The 18,889-nt window shown below is 35.4% G+C and overlaps 3 protein-coding genes across 4 annotated transcripts; 1 reads left to right on the top strand and 2 right to left on the bottom strand.

Annotated features, from left to right (window-relative positions):
- Positions 1-548: 548 nt before the first annotated feature.
- Positions 549-5,684, bottom strand: LOC105974373 (uncharacterized). Its single transcript, XM_012999461.2, has 4 exons — positions 3,261-5,684; positions 2,676-2,890; positions 2,280-2,503; positions 549-1,729 (listed from the first exon to the last, which is right to left on the bottom strand). Exons 1-4 carry the CDS (start codon positions 5,092-5,094, stop codon positions 967-969), a joined length of 3,036 nt encoding a protein of 1,011 aa, XP_012854915.2. The 5' UTR covers positions 5,095-5,684; the 3' UTR covers positions 549-966.
- Positions 5,685-8,327: 2,643 nt separating this feature from the next.
- Positions 8,328-12,760, bottom strand: TAPX (thylakoidal ascorbate peroxidase). Of its 2 annotated transcripts, none has more exons than XM_012999407.2 (12): positions 12,426-12,760; positions 12,179-12,328; positions 11,566-11,686; positions 11,385-11,485; positions 11,212-11,299; positions 10,440-10,507; positions 10,269-10,355; positions 9,607-9,681; positions 9,440-9,517; positions 9,257-9,361; positions 8,750-8,824; positions 8,328-8,520 (listed from the first exon to the last, which is right to left on the bottom strand). In XM_012999407.2, exons 1-12 carry the CDS (start codon positions 12,618-12,620, stop codon positions 8,368-8,370), a joined length of 1,296 nt encoding a protein of 431 aa, XP_012854861.2. In that variant the 5' UTR covers positions 12,621-12,760; the 3' UTR covers positions 8,328-8,367. The 2 variants fall into 2 exon arrangements, with proteins under 2 accessions (XP_012854861.2, XP_012854862.2); XM_012999408.2 differs by having other exon boundaries at positions 8,328-8,653; positions 12,426-12,756.
- Positions 12,761-15,053: 2,293 nt separating this feature from the next.
- On the top strand, positions 15,054-18,330 carry LOC105974327 (aldehyde dehydrogenase). The gene is made up of 10 exons (XM_012999406.2): positions 15,054-15,375; positions 15,777-15,845; positions 15,948-16,044; positions 16,149-16,355; positions 16,698-16,813; positions 16,898-17,002; positions 17,116-17,288; positions 17,377-17,467; positions 17,560-17,709; positions 17,883-18,330. Exons 1-10 carry the CDS (start codon positions 15,184-15,186, stop codon positions 18,111-18,113), a joined length of 1,431 nt encoding a protein of 476 aa, XP_012854860.2. The 5' UTR covers positions 15,054-15,183; the 3' UTR covers positions 18,114-18,330.
- The last annotated feature ends 559 nt before the right edge of the window (positions 18,331-18,889 follow it).

Genomic DNA, 18,889 nt, shown 5'->3' with positions numbered 1-18,889 from the left:
ATCGTAGATTAACCCATTATCTTAGTGATTGACTGCTCGCTTAACATGTGCGCTTAACATGTGCAGATAGTGGACGCATGCTGAAGCCTATAAGAACAAGTCTACATTGCCGATTTTCACTACAGTTTTTAGAAGAGAAAAATGAGACCATTTAGAGAGAAGAAAAAAATAGATTTTAGTTAATTTTATATATCTTTTAAAGTCGGTTATAAAGTACTCGTGTCGAGTACAAAGTAGTAGAGAGATATGTTAGTTTGTATTGAATGACCGACCTGGTGCGAGGGAGTTTACTCGAACAATTGAACCACTTAATTATTTGATTATATTATAAATTTATATATCAATATACTAATTAATATTATTTATTTTGGAATAGCTAAATAATAAATAACCAATCAAAAAATAATAATTTTCTTTTTATTAACCTAATTAAGAAATATAATTATTAATTACTACCACAAAAAACAAGAGAGAAGCCAATGACGTCACAAACTGAGCACGTATGAGAACCAACAGTTAACTGCCACGTATCACAAATGATGCCTCTCTTTTCCACGTCACAAAATAATTTTTCCACATATTAATTTTCCTGTCACAAAATTATTTGGCCATTCCAAAATTCTCATAAACAACGAATTATAATTCCTACGCACCTAAACTAAACAAATAATAAAATTCCCTAAATACCCCTAAAATAAACATCATGTTGAAAAAAAGATTACTCTACTGCAATAATGTTTCAGCCCAACTAAAAAAAAGGAAAACAAAAATCAACAAATAAATGAATATCTTCTGTACATAACTTGCCTTCTGCCATCTTTTTTTCCGGTGTTGAAGAAGCTCGTTCGGTATGCGGAAACGGGAATTTTCCTCTATCTTCTCTCTAATGTAAACACCTGCATAATTTACATTTCCTAAATGTTTAATTTAATATCAGTTAAAAAAAGAAAAACAGCATTTCGATCGTTAGCTCGGGCGAGGATGCTGTAATCGAACATGTTCGTGTGCTTTTAAAGCTTCCGAAGTAAAACTCTCCAACGCTTTGAAAATCGGGACCAAACCGCCTTGCAAGCTACTCGAAGCTGCATCGTGCACTAATTTCATTGCGTCTTTGTGCTTCACTCTCTCCTCAGCCAATTTCTCTCTCATCGAATCCAAGTCAACTTTAAGATCGTCCAATGGCGACACTCCATTTTCAGATTGAACCACAGACAATGTATCTTCTTTTTCCATTTGGTGTGCATTGAGATGCTTTTTATAATCCTTTGAGAGAAATTCCGCTTTTACCCTCTGCCGCCCCTCTTCGTCTTGCTTCTCCCATAGCTGCCTCAACCTCGTTGCGAAACTGTTCATTGCGTTTTCGACTTTTGCTTCAGAGACTGCGTCCATTGCCTCGTGCCAGTCGTGGCAGATTACGAAAATGGGAGGGGCGCCGATCCGGCCCGGTGAGTACGGGGCGGGCCCATCGGAGGTTTGTTCGGGCTCGTAGTGGAGGCAGTGGAGGAGCCAGTTGTTCAACGAGTCCACGTAGGATTTTTGGGATCTGATCCATTCTTTGAAGCGGAGGGACCATGCGAGGAGCTCCCGTTCGAGCTCGGTGGTGGCCCGCGTGGTTGGGTCTGTTTGTGGGTCCCGCGTGTTTGCTTTGAGCTTGCGCATTTTGCTGTCCATTACTGCTTGGAACTGCTTCTGGTGGCACTTGAGCATTGACTTCCACATTCGAGTCAACCTATATATATATATACCGACATTTTATTCACTCAAAAAGGAAGGACAGAGAAGTTATGGAATTATCTTTGTTCAGTCATATTGATAATCCTTAATAAATGCTTATAAATGAGCTCATGTAGCCGTAGTAGAGAAATGTCGAAGATTGGGATATAAATAAAGTCAGATGTAGGGGTGAAATTGAAATGGAAATTCCGATTTCCGCAGATTCCGATACAAAATTCTGGAACATATTTTTCATTCCGAATTCCGAAATTCCGATTTCTTCTGATATATTTTTTTTACCGGAATTGGAAAATACATGAGATTCCGGTTTCCTATTCGATTTTTAATTTCCGAAAATTCAGATTATTATGCATTTTTTATGTAAAAATTGGAATTTTTCGAATTCCGCGGGTTCCGATCCAAAAGTTTTCTTGAGATCTATTTCCCCATGATAAATACTGACCAAATAACTCGACGGTCAAATGAATCCCAAAAAAAATTGTAATAACATTCATGCAATCAAATACGATTATAAAACAAGAGCAGTCAACGGAAAGAATCCATACCCGTGAATCAACGAAGCAACTTGGGGTTGCAATTCTTCATCCCTCAACTTATGTATCCTCATCGAAATGGCATCAATTGCCCTAATACTAACATCGAGCTTTGTTAGTAATCTTCTAATCGAAGCTCGAGTTGCGTCAATCTTTGCTGACTCAGCTCCTTCCTCGTCTAAGTACTTTAGCCTCTTGCACTGCTTCTCGTACATTATCCGAAGTCTTTCTTCATCCTAATCAAAGTTAACCACCTACCAAAACTGAGCAAGATTGAATTGCAAAGACAGGTTTTTTTTTTTTTTTTTTTTGCCAACAAAAATTCGACAAAGTGATGGCAAAATTCATCGTATATACTATATATTACCACTAGCTATGAAAAAATCGAAAGCGAAGACATTATTTTACCTTTACTTCCTTGTACAACTTTGTCTCCCAAGCGTACAGCTTGTCCAATATGGATGAAAGGTTACAAGCCTTTGAGTCAACATCCTTGCCAACATCTTCAAAGTAAGATTTTGCTGACTTTGTTGTGTCGGAAGATGAATTTGCAGATTGCATCGGCGGCGGGTCCCATAATAACAGTGATGGAGATACAAGGTAGAACATCCTGGACAGAATTACTGTAATAACACAGAGTTAGTTCTCAAGAAGTGAGTCACTGCAGGATCAATTAATAATTACAAAAACTACCCTTAACTTTCGATCTAATAGCAAAGAGACTCGGGCAAATTGTGAACAAACAAAAACCCGTATATGCACTACAAATAGATCACAAAATACGGTAACCATCATCTACCAAGTGAGCATGTAAATAGATGTCCTGTGTATGCACTAGTAAGATCAAAAGGCTAATAATTCAAATACTTCATAAAAAAATCAAGCAAGACAACCACCATATTGCATCAAACAAACATTCTGAAAACTAAAAGACGATTTATTCAGTCATTAAAGCTAATCAAGAATTCGAAGAAAATAACATGAAAGCCTCACCTTTAACGAAACTAGGCTGATAAGGCATCTTTCCAACCTCAAGCATCATAGCAACTTCTTTCCCATAGCTAGAAGCAGTCTCGAATTCGTCTCTAATTTCGGCGACAACCTCACGCAAATCCCGATTGCCATGCGGCGACAGCAGAGACAAGCTACTCAGCATGGAAGATTCACCGTCCTGCTTCGAAGACTCCTCCACCTCGAAAGTCACCCCTTTCTTCTTCACAGAACCCTCGTCCACACTCTTCAACACCACATTTTCCGGGCTACTTTTCTCATCCGTCAAACTCACTGAACCTGCAGTTTCTTCCGTATCAATTGACTGATCTACCCTCGATGTTCCTTTGCTATACGGGGGCGACATTGGTATTTCCATGCTCTTCTCACTATGCTGCTGAGGTGGCACATTATACTGTGGTGGCATAGATGGTTTCTCAATCTCCTCACTACTCCAAGAAGGCAATGATTTGGAACTACTCTCACTTTTACGATGTGGGCCCAGTCTCGATTTGCTCGATTTGCTCTCTCCTTTTCTGTTCAACGGCACTGATCTTGAACTAGTCTCGTTTTTGGGCGGTGTCACGGTTCTTGAATTATTGGGTGGCGGCACGGTTCTTGCATTACCCTCGCTCTTTTTATTTTGTTTTTTATTCACCGGCATTGCTCTAACTGGAGTCTTTCTCGAATCAACTTTCGTTCTGTTCGTCTTGAGAACTTCTTTATACACCTCACTCTCCGTTTCTTCCTCCAAATCAGGAATCCCCTCCATCTCCCTCACCTCACTCGAATCCGGGCTGCTGGGATTCGACCCGTACCCGTATTTCACACCCGCGTAGTAACTAGGGTACCCGTTATCGAACCCACCATTAAACGGGTCGAAAAAATCCCAGGCAGATGTCTTGGGTGAAGGCGGAGGCGGTACTTCTTTAACTGAATTCGTTTTCACAGTAGAATTATTCTCCACCGGAAAATACCCATAATTACTACCATAACCAGCATCCCCATACGAAGGATTCCAATATGAATCTGAGTAACCGTAAGTGGTCTCTGATGGAGGCTCCTGAACAACAGTTTTCGCCGCCGGAGCAGATTTCTTCATGTAGTACATATTCGAATTACCCGAGTAATACCAGGGCTGCTGCACCGGCGGCTGCTGCTGCTGCTGCAGTGGCGGCAACCCCTGTGGGTCCCACTGGTTTACATAAGGCGGGGGCTGGTACGGGTAAGGATACGAATACGGGTTCGAATACGGGTTTCTATACGGGTCGTTAGCCAATCCATCCCCAAATTCGTTTCCGTACCCGTTGGGCCCACTACGAGGGTAGTGGGAGGAAGATTCCGCCTCGTTGTGCAAATGCCTTACTTCGTCGTTGAAGTTTTTTTGATTTGTATGATGTCGATGCGTATCGTCTCCTGATTTATGTCCGTGATGATGATTGTCATTGTGATTGTGATGGAGATGTAAGTAATCGTCGGAATCGACGTCGGAGGAGGAAGAATCCGAGAGGTGTATATGCGAGGCCTCGTCGTCGTCGTCGTGTAAATGCAGGGAAGACTCGTCGGCGCCGCCGCGTTTCTTCCTCGAAGACGGCGGCAGGATCAACGACGGCGAGGAGAAGGAGGAGGAGGGAGAAGGAGATTGTGAAGCAGCAACGAGCTCTTCGTCCACGAATTTCCGGAGCGCATCCCCAACGTCCTTGAGTGATCGGAAGTAGGATACGTGAGCAGCCGCGAGCGCGTAGCGGTGGTTCGCGGCGGCGCGTATGAATTCCCTCCTCTCGCGGCAGCGCACCACGAGCGGCAGGTCCTCCGCTTTCGAACCACTACACCCCATTATCGTCACAGTGCAGCAGTAGCAGAGCAATTCACCACGTGCAACAATCTCCGAACAGCAATTAACACCAATCGCATTGTTAATCAAAGAGATCCTTCGTTTTGGACTGCTGCTCACAAGGAAGAAAAAATCTCCGTGGAAAAATTAAATGGGGGAAAATTCAGCGGAAACAATGGCGGTGGGAAAAAGAAAACAACTGGGTTGAGCTATAAGGAAAAGTACAAGTGGGAAAGCGGAAGGTACAAATTAGATGTAGCATTGGATTCGGGTGGCGGAAGGAAAGGGGGAAACGCGGTAAGAATGAAATTAATGAGTTTTGGTAAGAGAGAATTTGGGGCAAGGGTTTGGGAAATCTTGGCGAACTTTCTTGACCGTACAGATTGAGGGGGGGTTGTTCAATCTTGGCCGTCCGTTTGATAATTGCCTTTTCTTGGTCAAAATTTATGATTTTCTTTACGATTTGATTATATGCATATTTCGAAAAATAATAATTACTTGCCAAATTAATTAGATTGCTTGTCTTTGTGGTGCATCACGTGAATTTGAATAGATTATGCACATGTATAATCAATCATACATAATTTTTATTTATGATTTACCTACGTGTTTCCATAATATGGAATGAATAATTTTATGATTAGTGATTCTACTTACACCATTCGTTCCTTAATACGCGTTGTTTTTCACTCTTGTATGTATCGTAAGAATCTTCAAAAAGAAAATGTATCGTAAGAAATTCAATAAATATATATTGATTAAAAAAATTGTTAGACCAAAATACTCTTATTTTTATGTAGTAATAAAGGAATCCGCCGCCAACTGTATATATGCACTGCGTAAACCTAAAGTTTCGTATAAATTGTAAACCATATGAGAGAGAAGATGTAAAAAAAATTGAATACTATATAGCACATTACATTTTAGTTATATACATATTCTTGGTGCAATAACTCATCCTTTTATATTTATGTGTGTGTTGGAAATTGTTCCTCCGTGAGAGTGTGTTTTGGTGTGTTTGTGTGTGTGTGAGAAATTTAGCAAAATAAAAAAAGGAAGAAGAAAGAATTGTGCATCGATGTGTGTGTGAGAGAGAAAATAGAAAAAAAAATGTAAGAAGGAAAGAGAAAGGTCTTTAATTACTTATCTTCTTTTTGGGATTTGGTATATATTTTTTTTTTTTTTCTGAATTGTTTTGTTTTGTTGTAGGGTTTTGAATGAAGCATTATAGATGCATTATTATACATACAGGTGTATGTATGTATAACATGGTGGTGGTGATGGTGGTGGGGTGGTGTCAGAGAGGTGGCAGAAGGAACTCGTGAAAACCGCCATCGGTGGCGGGGAGGTGTCATTATTACTTATTGGCATATATTATCATTACTTTTTTTCTATTTTTTACTGTCCTTTTTTTTTTGCTTTTCTCTTTGCCAGACATTTATTTTTTAATTATTATTATAAACTATTCCCTGCCGAAAAATGCCAATCACAATAATGGCTGGTTTTTGTTTCCTAGATTTTCACTTTTATTATATGTGAATTTATCCTAGGGCAATTAATTCAAACTTAGGGGGCATTTGGCTAACTTATAAGTCGTGTAAAAGTGCTTATAAAATGTTTAATAGCTTATAATAGGCTTTTTTAAAGTATTGGGTAACTTGTTAAAAAGTAAATGTACACTCGACGTTTTATTTAAAATTTTATAATGAGTAAAAACAGCTTATAAGATAATTATCCAAGCAATTTAAAAATTAATTATAATAATAAGGTGCGACAACTTATCAGCTCTTAAAATAACTTAAGAAAAGTAGGTTGTTTAAAGTATTATTCAAAGTAATATTTAAATATTATCAAAAAAAAAAAAAAGTAATATTTGAATAGTAGCATGAAATTTCCTCAATCTAAAAGTCAAAGACCACCCCTAATCAGGTCAACTTTGAATTAATGAAATTTTGGACGTGCATAGATGACAAGATTATCCTAATCAACTACACACATTAAAACAAATCAGACACAAATCAAGTTGAATATATATTTTTTTAGGGAAATTAGGGTTTTGGTTGGGAACATGATTTCTTGATTTTTGGGGGTTTTAGGATTTCTAGGTCGAATTTCAATCCAACTTTTACAAATCAGTTGGCCCACTTATTTTCGGCCCAAGTCAGACTTTTGTTGACTTTTTCTTCAGATGTTTTCACTTTTGCTTATTTTTACTTTCTTATCATCACAAAGTTGTTGTCCTTTTAATTGAACTTTATTAAAATTGTGTTTTACGAATAATTGGAAATTAAGTGGGGGCTACTATACAGGTGTATTAGATACCTTATGTTATGAATGTGAGCTCAAACAATTTTAAATTAATTAATTTTTTTTTATTATTGTGAAGTACCATGTGTATGTAGAGACCTAAATGAAGAATGTGAACTGTCTGTAACATGAAAATAAATAAACAAATTAAACCAAGCTCAATCATGTCACATTTTCTGTCCTAATGTTCAAGCAAAGATTCCAACTGTTTCAATTCCAAGCACTAGTTGTTGACCACCTAATCCTATCAGAAACTGTTGGAATTTCTTGACCAGCACTTCAGAGAATAAGGTATCAAGATTTAATTTTGATGGAGATTAAAATATATATCATCATCTCCACTTGAATGGCTTATTGCCCTCAATTCGATTCTGCTTAATCCGATTTTTTTTTAATTGTTGGAAATCGAGTTTACGAGTCCATACTCGATTTGCATTAAACCATCAACTATACAAGAGTCCATCTAAAATGAAATTTAATTCCGAACAAATAATCTGGGAAGGGTTATTCCTTTTATCGGTCAAATCCTGAAATGAAGACTGAGCCTATTTGTTTCGTTCGATACAGAGCGTTTCTACTTATAAAAGGGCAGTTAAGTACTAGAGTAGAAAGGAGTTCACGTTGCGAAATTGGGCTTTTTTTTTCGTTCACAGCAAACTAAACCGAGTTCGTCTCCACTAATAATCAGCTTAAAGACATGTTTAAGGCCTTCTATGTGATATACCCCCACAAGTAAAAGATGCTAAAGGCAATAGATTTCCTTCCAACATTTACGACACATTAACAGGCTAACATATGGCAGAAAATGATATTAAAAAAATCAGGCGAAAATGAATGGTTGAGATTGAAACAAATGACAACACTCGATCCCAAGTTGAATCAGCATTGAGCAAATAGCATAAAAGGTACATGTATCATGTATGTATGAGTAACAAGAAAAAATCAATGTTTTTTAATACCAAAACCGTATTAGTTCATAACGAAAGAAGTCACAAAAGCCAAAACAGCAATAACGATAATGATATTAAGGAAATAGTTTGATTGGAGAGGCTTATCTGGACTTCCACCGAATCCTTCATACTCTGCTCTAATCTTTTGTTTCATAGAATCCGATAGTTCTGTCTGCAATTCAAATTAACACTCGATTGAATTTTATTCTTACCGTTTCATTAAAACTTCCATGTTTTAGAATATCTTGGGTTATTTTTTAACTAACACCACACGAAAAAGAAGATACTTGCATTCAGTTTTAGTCCTGCATCAGCCATAACAAGTAAGAATTTTAAATACCCTGTTTTTGTTAGTTTTTATAAAATCATTTTTCATGCATGAAAGAAAGGGAAGCACTCACCTTTCCCGTTGAGTACTTGGCTGCCACAAATTTCTCTGGCTGACCTTTTGCGGGAATGTCATCTAACAAGAAACCCTGCAACATAAATTAGGAGTGCGTTATTCGTCTCGTCACTTTGTAATTAGATTATAATACTAAACTCGAAGTGAGAATCATAAAGAAATAAAAGGAGAATGGGTTGAGCAACAAAAACAAATTATTAATATTTGTCAGATAAATACGACATAAAGCAGTTTCAGTGTAGTAGTCAATAAAGATGGTACCAAATATTATGAGCAAACAACAGTAGGAGGGTGATGCATTTTGTTTTCGTATATTCTATCGGGAAGGACTATATATATATAATAAACAGACTTCCGATGAATTGCAAGTAAACTAGTTGGCAAATTTGACCCCGTTCTGGAGTATCGGATTCAAGTTCAGTTCAGCAGATAGGCTGAATATGAGTTTTATAAAGCTCAAAGTAGATAGGGGGTGGTAAAAAATAAAAAGGACAAGGATAAATACCTCAGGTGGATCAAATTTAGCTCCAATACTGCTAAGCTTAGCATGAGCTTCAGCATAATCTTCGAAAAATGCATCTCGATCTACAGCATATTTCTCTGCATATTCCTACACACGCATAATTCTATGTAAGCTCAGAATAACATACAAGGAATGGTTTTAGAGGTGATATTTTCGTTATTTTACCTTAAATGCTGGATCGTCAAACAGAACAGCATCTGTAGGTAAAACTAGCAGATCCTCATCTATTTTTTCTTTAATATCCTACAAATTAGTCGTGCATAGAAGCAGAATTGAGCAACTTATAGTTCAAATCAAAACCACATAAGACTTTAATATCCAACATAAATTACCTTAAAGTAGGAATTATCAAATTTCAGCCACTGCACTGTCCACGATTGGCCTCCAGGAGCTCCTGGTCCATCTTTCTGCAATGCAAAGAAATTCCAGCTTAGTTTGTTTACACTAATGTAAAAAGATAAGCTATTGTTAATGTTTTTTTTATGTTAGCAACTGTTAACTGGGCAAACAATAAAAAATTTCATTCCATGACATTTCTCCTGGCCAGAAACTTATTGCTGCGTGAAATGACTACTTCTTTAACCATAATAATAAGCATAAACATCAACTTGTTTAATTCTGCATGTAGCATAAGATTAAGTTTCAACAACAAGATATCATTTAAATTCTTCGAGACTCGTTAGCATGATCATAATGTAATTTTCCTATGGTTCTAACTGCTGAATATGTAATCCCACAAAGTTCTTTTGCAGGAGGGGCACCCCTCAACCCCAACACCTCACCTCCACCACCACCCCCCCCCCCCCCCCCCACCAACCGAAAAAAAAATTGAAGAGGAGAAACTACTTCTTTATTTTGGTGCATACTTGTGGTACTTCCTAAGCCATGACACGTCTATCCTATCGATCGCTTAACTGGTTAAAACAGCACGTATAGAGAAAGTAGAATGCGATGATCGGAAAATAAATGATACAACATTGGCCTGTCTTGGTACCGTGTATTTGGTTTCAGGTTTGCCCCATCCACTACGATCCGGCCTTGACCTTCCGAGTGTATGTGCACCGGAAAGAGCAACTATTTCCTGAACATCAAGAAGCTCAGCAATTGTAAGTTGTCGCACTATTATTCACAGTAGTTATCAGGTTAAATTAGAACGACCGATCACCTTATCATCCAGTCCCATCCGATTGAAGACATCACGTAAATGAGAAGCGGGAGAAGGAGGGCCAGCATCTAATAAGTGAAAATAATATTAGTTCAGGTTTAAAGGTGAATGCCAGTACATAAAAGTCAAATTATTAGATTCCAACTTCCAATATGGCATGCAAAAATAATTTTGCATATTTTATACAAAGCTGTATAACAGTAAAACAAACTTATCATCAAATCATTATTAAAAAAAAAAAAAAAAAAAGGCAAGGCAATAGAGAAACAGAATAGAGAGTTAAGCTGCGCATCTTTTTAAAATGAAACTTGATTAACTGATACTTTCGATAATTTTCGGATTCCAATTTTAAAGGAAAAATAACAATACTCCACAAAGAATGACATGTCATCTTAGACTTGGAGCTGCATCACATGTTCAAATAACTTGTTCTTTCTTTTTTACTTGAAACATCCACATAACAATGTCAATACATTCTACGACAGACAATAGCTCCAAAATTATAGTTCGGAACCTCATCAACACAGAATCACTTAAATTTCTTAGACAAAACGCATTAAAAAGAGTTTCTGCCATTACAATCACAATCTCGAAGAATCCTCACAAGATTGGACCCCATTAAGTAATACCCCACCATGCTCTTCCAGTCCATTCAAGTGCAACAGACGGCAAATTGATATAAGCATTTAAATGTGATCGGTAATGTCTTAATTTTAGGCAAGTGTCGTGCCATGCACAGCAAACACATTGTCAAGTGTTACAGTTTTTTTACCTGGGAGCCTTCCTTCTTCTGGACATTGTTCAGGTTCAGATACGTCTACTCTTCCATACTTCATAGGAATTTTGGGACCCCCAGCTTCCTGTAATTAGAAAAATGGTATTAGTGCAATCACCGATTAAAATAACGTGTTCTCATTCACATAGAATCCAGAAGAGACGAACAACCTCTATAGCAGTAGCACTCGCCAATTGAAACAAATCTGCATAGGTGACACTAGAGTACTTCTCCTTGATTGGCTGAAGAAGTTTAAGAGCATTCACAAGCCCTGCCCAGGCCCGACTTGTCAAGTAACAATAACAGAATCATCAACTGATAAGCAATAGTATTATAAAATGAAAACATTACCAGCATTTGCTCCATGTTTCAGTTCTATTTCAAATCTTAAACTTCCATTGGCGCCACCCCTATGTGGCCACTCCTCAATGTTCTTGTTATACGTACCAGCATCATGCCAACCCAGACGCACCTATATTATAATTATAAATTACGAGTAATGATAATTAACAGTTATAATGCTAATAATAATAATAATAATAACAGCAACAAAATCAATAACCACAATGATACTAGTGGTAGTAAGCAATAACATAATACGAACAACTACCACCAATTAATACAAGCTTCTCTTAAACATATCTCATCATCGATCCACACGGAGGACTCTAATTCTACCTTCCGAATTACCTCGATTTTGAACAACAATTGCATAAATATGTAATATAGCCTAAAATGAGATGAAGCTCGAGTTTCCAAAGCAGCGAAAAAGCCATTTAATCACTACGAAGCTCTCATAAACGAACATCGATGAACAGAATCGAAAAGTCTCCAGCAGTTAATAGATACAAACACATATCCAAAACCACAAGCATGTCCAACAAATAACCGATGTAATTCTTCATAAATCAAAACCTATTTCCTAATTACATTTATAAAATAAGGAAATAGCAAAGAAATTAACCAGAATAGGGTGACAGAATGTAGACTTAAGGAGCTCTTTAATATCCTCGCGCGCACCCTTCAGCTGCTCGGGGTCCGATGCCGCGCATTTAGGCGACGACGCCGTCGAATAACCAATTCTCCCACTCGAAAATCGCCGCACGGAGGTTTCCTGTTTTGTGATTTAAACAGTGATACACAGTAAGCTAAATTTACGAGCGAATCCTGAAAATGGATGTATGTATGTATGTATGTATATGTCGGTCTACCTGGGGAAGGAAGAGGCGGGAGATGAGAGGGGACGAGCGGAGGGAGGTGAGGGAGAGTGAGGTGCGGGAGGAGAGTCTGGTGGTGAAGGCGGAGACGGTGACGGAAGGGAGGAGGCGTGTGGCGGCTGAGTTGGTGGCGGCGGCGGCGGAAATGGAAACCATGGCTGCTGAAGTGGTTGACAGACGATCAGTCATTGGCAATTTGTTTCCTTTAGTTTCGGATTTGTGGGGTGCGCGTGGAGGGTCGTAACTCAGCGGAGCCTCTCCTGTTACATTTTCCTCCAATTCTATCAAGTTTCTAAAATAAACATTATTAATATTTAATAAATAAGTTTCTATTTTTTTAAATTTTGATTTTCCACGAATAAATATGGATGGTCTTAACGGGCCGAATCGCTAAGGTTAACAATGGGCCTAACTTAGAATTTGATCTGAATCTGGTATAATGGGCCTAATTTAGATTTTTACACAAATAAGAAATTCAAATAATATAAACAAATAGAGTTAGATCTCTATAAATTAATGCAATCGGAAGCCTAGTCAGATTCTATTAATTTTGTGAAATATTAACTTAACGATTTTTTTTAACACATTATCCTCAAGTCATGGTCATGAAAACATATTATTTAAACGAAGCTACTAATTTATCGAGGTTTTACTGTAAATTAACTAAATTTTTTTCTCTTTACAGAAAGTACTAAATTTATTATATTTAATGGCTTCAAACCAATTACACATCGTAAAGAAAATATAAATAAAATAAAATAGGAGGTTTAATTAATTTATTTTTCTCACCAACTAATATATACTAAAATTACATTTACCCCATGAGGTAAGGTTAAATTACGAAAAAAAATCTCTCATGTTTCGATAATTACAACCACCCCTTCAACTATGAATCTCTTACATGTTCATCCTCGCAGTGTCAAATTTAGTGGAATCTTCTAGATTATGTAGAATATTCTCCAGTTTGTATCCGTTTTATCCTATTCCACCTTCATTAGAAACAAGATGATCATAAGATGTGTATATTGAATTGTAAATATAAGATTGTGGTGCATCAGAAACTGTCTTTTTGCACAAAACGAGTACAATCTATAAAACATTTTACAGGATCGATAAAATTATGTTGAGTTTGACAACATAAGGGTTAACGTGTAAAAAAATTCATAGTTGAGGAAAGTGATTGTAATTATCCAAACATGAAGGTTCTTTTCGTAATTTGACCTTACCTCATATACTATTTTCACACGAAACCTCAAAAAACACATTGTCAAAAACTAAGTAGCGTTTTTGTCGTGTCCGGTGAAACAATACTAAAGTTGTTACACCAAAGCATACATATTTGTCTTAACAAATATTACCTAACCAACAAATTTCACAACAAAAAAAGAAAAAAATTGCTTCAATTTCGTGTCAATCATAACAAAAAGACATCCTCAGCCAACCCCAAAAAAAGTCACCATGCATCCCACGCGATTCTTAAAATCTGGACACGATTTCATGCAAAATTACGAACACACGTAAAGCGTGATATGTTTCTCTATCTCTCTCTTACGTCATAAGTCATAAGTCGCCATACATGCGACTTACACGTGTGTGTGTTATTAACGTTTGTACTCGTGTATTAGTGTGTGAAAATTAAGATTTTTTTATTTTATTTTTAGATGGTTATATTTTTTTGAAAAAATATAGGGATTTAGTTGAATTTAATATTGTATCTTCACTCATTTAATACCAGGACTTTAGGTTAGATATATATACCCAACCTATAGTCTATGGAGTACTCTGTAGATCTATGAAAGAATCCAAATTTAGCATCTTTCAATGTAAATTAATTAATTTAATCCCCTTAATTAGTATTATTATTAATATTTGTTTCAAACTATTTGTAATTTTAGAATATTATTGCAAAAAAATACATTTAACATAAAATTTGAATAATAGGGATAAATTTTACTTTCTCTTTGTACTTTGGTTCGGTATCACTTTACTTATTATACTCACGATTGCATCGATTTCCACCCTCCACTTGAGAATTTGTCTCAATGTAACCCTCGTTGTTAGTTGTTAGACATTTGACATTAACACCGTTTGATCTAAGCTCTAAAATTACAAAAAGACCACCCCTCTCAGTTTAATTAATTATTTAAAAAATATATAAAATAAACAATAAAAAAATTCAAGACAACGAGAAACATAGTCCACGTCTCCACGACGCCAGCCACGATTTATTTTTTTAATAATTATTTAAAATGTGAGGGTGGATTTTTTGTAATTTTCAGACTTAGATCGGTGTTAAGGTCAAAGGTCTGAAAACCAACGACTAGTGCCACATTGAGACATTTTTTCAAGTACATGGGGCAAATCGATGCAATCGAGAGTAGAAGGGGATAAAGTGATACCGAGTCAAAGTACACGGGGAAAGTGATATTTAATAATAAATAAAATATAATGGCAAATCAACCGAATATTTATATTTATATTCTACTACAATCCAATTAATCTAATCAATAAACTAATCGATCCACGTGGCAGAAGGAATCCTGAATCACAATAAAGATGAATACATATAAACAAAAAAAAAAAAGATTTAAGAATAATTATATCAGACGAAAATGAAATTAATAAATAATTACCTACTAGCCTATACGTACAGGCACAGCAATAATTATATTATATATATATATATATATATACACACACAGAGACGAAAAGCGATAATTAATTAGAATTTGAAGATTGATTGAGAAAAACAATGGCAGCGGGTGTGGAGACGGTGGCGGAGGAATTGAGGGCGGTGTACGGCGGCGGCAAAACCAGAGATTTGGAGTGGAGGGTTTCTCAGTTGAAAGCACTTCTCAAAATAATTAATCTCCATGAAAATGAAATTGTTGAAGCTCTTCGCTCTGATCTCAATAAACCTGAATACGAAGCTTTTGTTCATGAGGTCTCAATTTTAAATATTTGTTTATTTATTTATTTATTTATTTTATTTATTATTATTTTTTTTTGACAGCATATTTTATTTATTATTAATAATTATTATTTAAATTCCGACATTTCCTAAAAATTGGGACTGCATGTTGTTTTTTGATTAGTAATTTGAATGTGTTTATATTTTTTGTTTTTCTCTACTGCATTTAATGCTCCTTTGCTATATTAATGAACACTGCATGAATTATTTTTATTTAATTATTTATTAAGTAATATTGGAAAAATTGGGAATTAATTAGTGTGGGGGTTAAAGGGAATTTTATTTATTTATTTTATAATGAAATGTGACATTTTCGAAATCTTTCGAGAAATATGTTACGGGGTCGTTTTTGGTAATTGACATTTTTTTCTTAGATCGCCGGAGCTTCGTCAGCATGCAAGTTAGCATTGAAAGAGTTATGCCGATGGACGATGCCCGAAAAAGTAATACTCGAAAACTAATTCAAATCAATTGAAGTGTTTATGATTTATCGACCGTTGAATTAAAATTGTAATGCTATACTAAAAAGAATATGATATTTGCAGGTGAAAACGACTATGACAACGTATCCTTCATCAGCTCATATAGTATCGGAGCCTTTGGGCGTCGTATTGGTTATTTCGACTTGGAACTATCCTTTTAGTATGTCGATTTTTATTTTATTTTATTTTTTAATTTATTGTGCAATTATTTTTACTTTATGAAATGTTAAACTGATTGTTTTTTTTTTTTTTCGCAATAAAAAGTTTTATCGATCGAACCAATCATCGGAGCTATTTCAGCTGGTAATGCAGTAGTGTTGAAACCGTCGGAGGTGTCACCTGCCACGTCAGCAGTGCTCTCCAAACTTCTTGGGGAGTACATGGACACGTCAGCGGTCAGAGTTGTCGAAGGCTCTGTGCCCGAAACAACTGCATTGCTTGAACAAAAATGGGATAAAATATTTTATACGGGTAATAAATAATAACAAAAAAATGCAATAAATTCTTATTTAATTTTTGTTCGTTTGCTCTCGAAATCCATTTGATTATCGGAAAAATTATTTCGGTGAAGATTATCTAAAGCTTGTTATTACTTATTAGAGAAGAAACAGAGGAAACAGAGCAAAACACGGGAAATAAAAAATAAATAAAAAATGATTGATTATTCATTAACCTTGGAAAATTTATGTTCTTTTCGGAGATGAAAGCATTATTTATTAGTTTCTTTATTCAATTTATATTATTGGCATTAATTTTAAACCAATAGAAACGGAGTTTCTGATCTTGATTCGTATAATATAATGAACTCGACAGGAAATAGCAAGGTGGGTCGAATCGTGTTAGCTGCCGCTGCAAAGCATCTAACACCTGTAGTTTTGGAGCTCGGTGGGAAAAGTCCGGTGGTGGTCGATACAAACATCGACTTAAAAGTAAGTCCTTTTATTCATCATATATTGCGGAACAACCCCCATAATATATACTTTATTTATTTCGTGTTCTGTTTTTTTCTAAAGGTTGCGGCAAGAAGGATTATTTCAGGCAAGTGGGGATGCAATAATGGACAAACATGTGTTTCGCCCGATTACGTAATTACAACAAAATACTACGCTTCGAAACTGGTAAGAATTCCTGTGACTGAATATGACTATTTTATACGCATATAATTACAAACAATTTAATTTTTTTTCTTCGTGTTAATCAAATTTTATGGTGTATATATATGAATTGTTAGGTTGATGCATTTGCTTGTGAAATGGAGAAATTTTACGGAAAAGATCCTCTTCAATCAAATGACTTGTCGAGCGTTGTGAATTCTCGGCATTTTGACCGTTTAATAAATTTATTGGACGATGAAAAGGTTTCGGGTAAAATAGTTCTTGGAGGTCAACGGGATAAAACCAAACTGTGAGTATCGAGAACTCTCGGGGTTGCACTTCATTTTATTTTATTTTATTATTATTTTAAATATTATATTTGTTCTCGATTTTTATAGCAAGATTGCTCCTACTATTATACTGAATCCCTCAGAAAATTCTCTGATCATGAACGAGGAGATTTTCGGTCCTTTGCTTCCCATTATCACGGTAAATAAATAATTAAAAGATAAATAAATAAATTTTTAATGCTTCTTAATAGATCTTTGTATTTGATTCTTTTTTTTCTTCGAAAAATAAAGGTCGACAAAATCGAGGACTGCATTGGAATTATTACTTCTAAAGAGAAGCCTCTTGCTGCGTATCTATTTTCAAACAACGAAAAGCTGATGAATGATTTCATAAGCAACGTCTCATCGGGCGGCATGGTCATTAATGACACCACTCTGCATGTAAGTCTCGTAATAATGGGGGGCCGTGGCCCCCCAACCATTGACCTACGTTGACTCTGCCAATGCATTTCTTACACTATATCCAATCTTTGTGTGATTGAATAAAAATATGTAAACAATATTTTTTTTTAATCGACTCGATTTATTTACACACATGCTCGTTTTTTTTGCAGCTTGCAGAGGCGAGTCTACCGTTTGGAGGGGTAGGAGAAAGTGGGATGGGATCGTACCACGGTAAATTCTCGTTCGATGCTTTCAGCCATAAGAAGGCGGTTCTAAAACGCGGATTTAACGGAGATGTGTCTGCTAGATATCCACCGTACACTAACGGGAAGCTGAATTTTGTTAAGGCAATGTTGAGTGGCAATATTCTTCGTATTATTCGTACTTTATTGGGTTGGTAAAAAAGTTTATATATTATTGTTATTATGCATAATTATGCAAGAAATGCTTAAACCGGTGATTCTATGTTGTAATATATATATATAAGCAGAAATGCTGAAGATCTTCTACTGCATACTGCTTCTTGTTTCAAATGATCTGTAATATTTTTTAGCACTCACAAATTGATAAAATAATATTTATTTAAAAAAAATTCTAATGAGATTATTCAAGTATTAATTGATTGTCATGCTCCTCGCTCTAATTTCATTTTTATTATTCTCTCTACTATTAAAGTTAGTGAAAAATATTTAATTATGTATTGAACTGCTAAAACGATAAATAATATGATAAAAAAAAACATTTTTTTGCTAAAAATACAAATATTATATATTTAATTAAATTATTAAAAATTAAATATCTATTAAAAAATATAATATTTTAAAATTTAAAAATATTATCTTGCTTTGAGTATATATTTAACAAAAAGAACATCTACTTGTAGTTGGACAAAATAATCGAATATATTCATATCCATAAATTCTACGAAATCAATACATAAATAACAATAATCTTAAGTATTTTAGTTTATTGATTTCTTACAATATTTTTTTCCATGCATTATTATTCAATATATATATATATATATATATATATATATATATATATATATATATATATATATATATATATATATATTATTTTTTACCAATAATTTAATTTTAGTTACTTTCAATTTTATATGACCCGATAATTATTAGATTGTGATGTTATTTATTCTACCAAAGAAACATTAAAT

The sequence above is a fragment of the Erythranthe guttata genome, chromosome 3 (assembly GCF_056151865.1).
Source record: "Erythranthe guttata isolate IM_541 chromosome 3, IM_541, whole genome shotgun sequence".
Lineage (NCBI taxonomy): Eukaryota > Viridiplantae > Streptophyta > Magnoliopsida > Lamiales > Phrymaceae > Erythranthe > Erythranthe guttata.
Note: the sequence above shows the minus strand (reverse complement) of the source record. Positions and strands in the feature narration are given on the sequence as shown.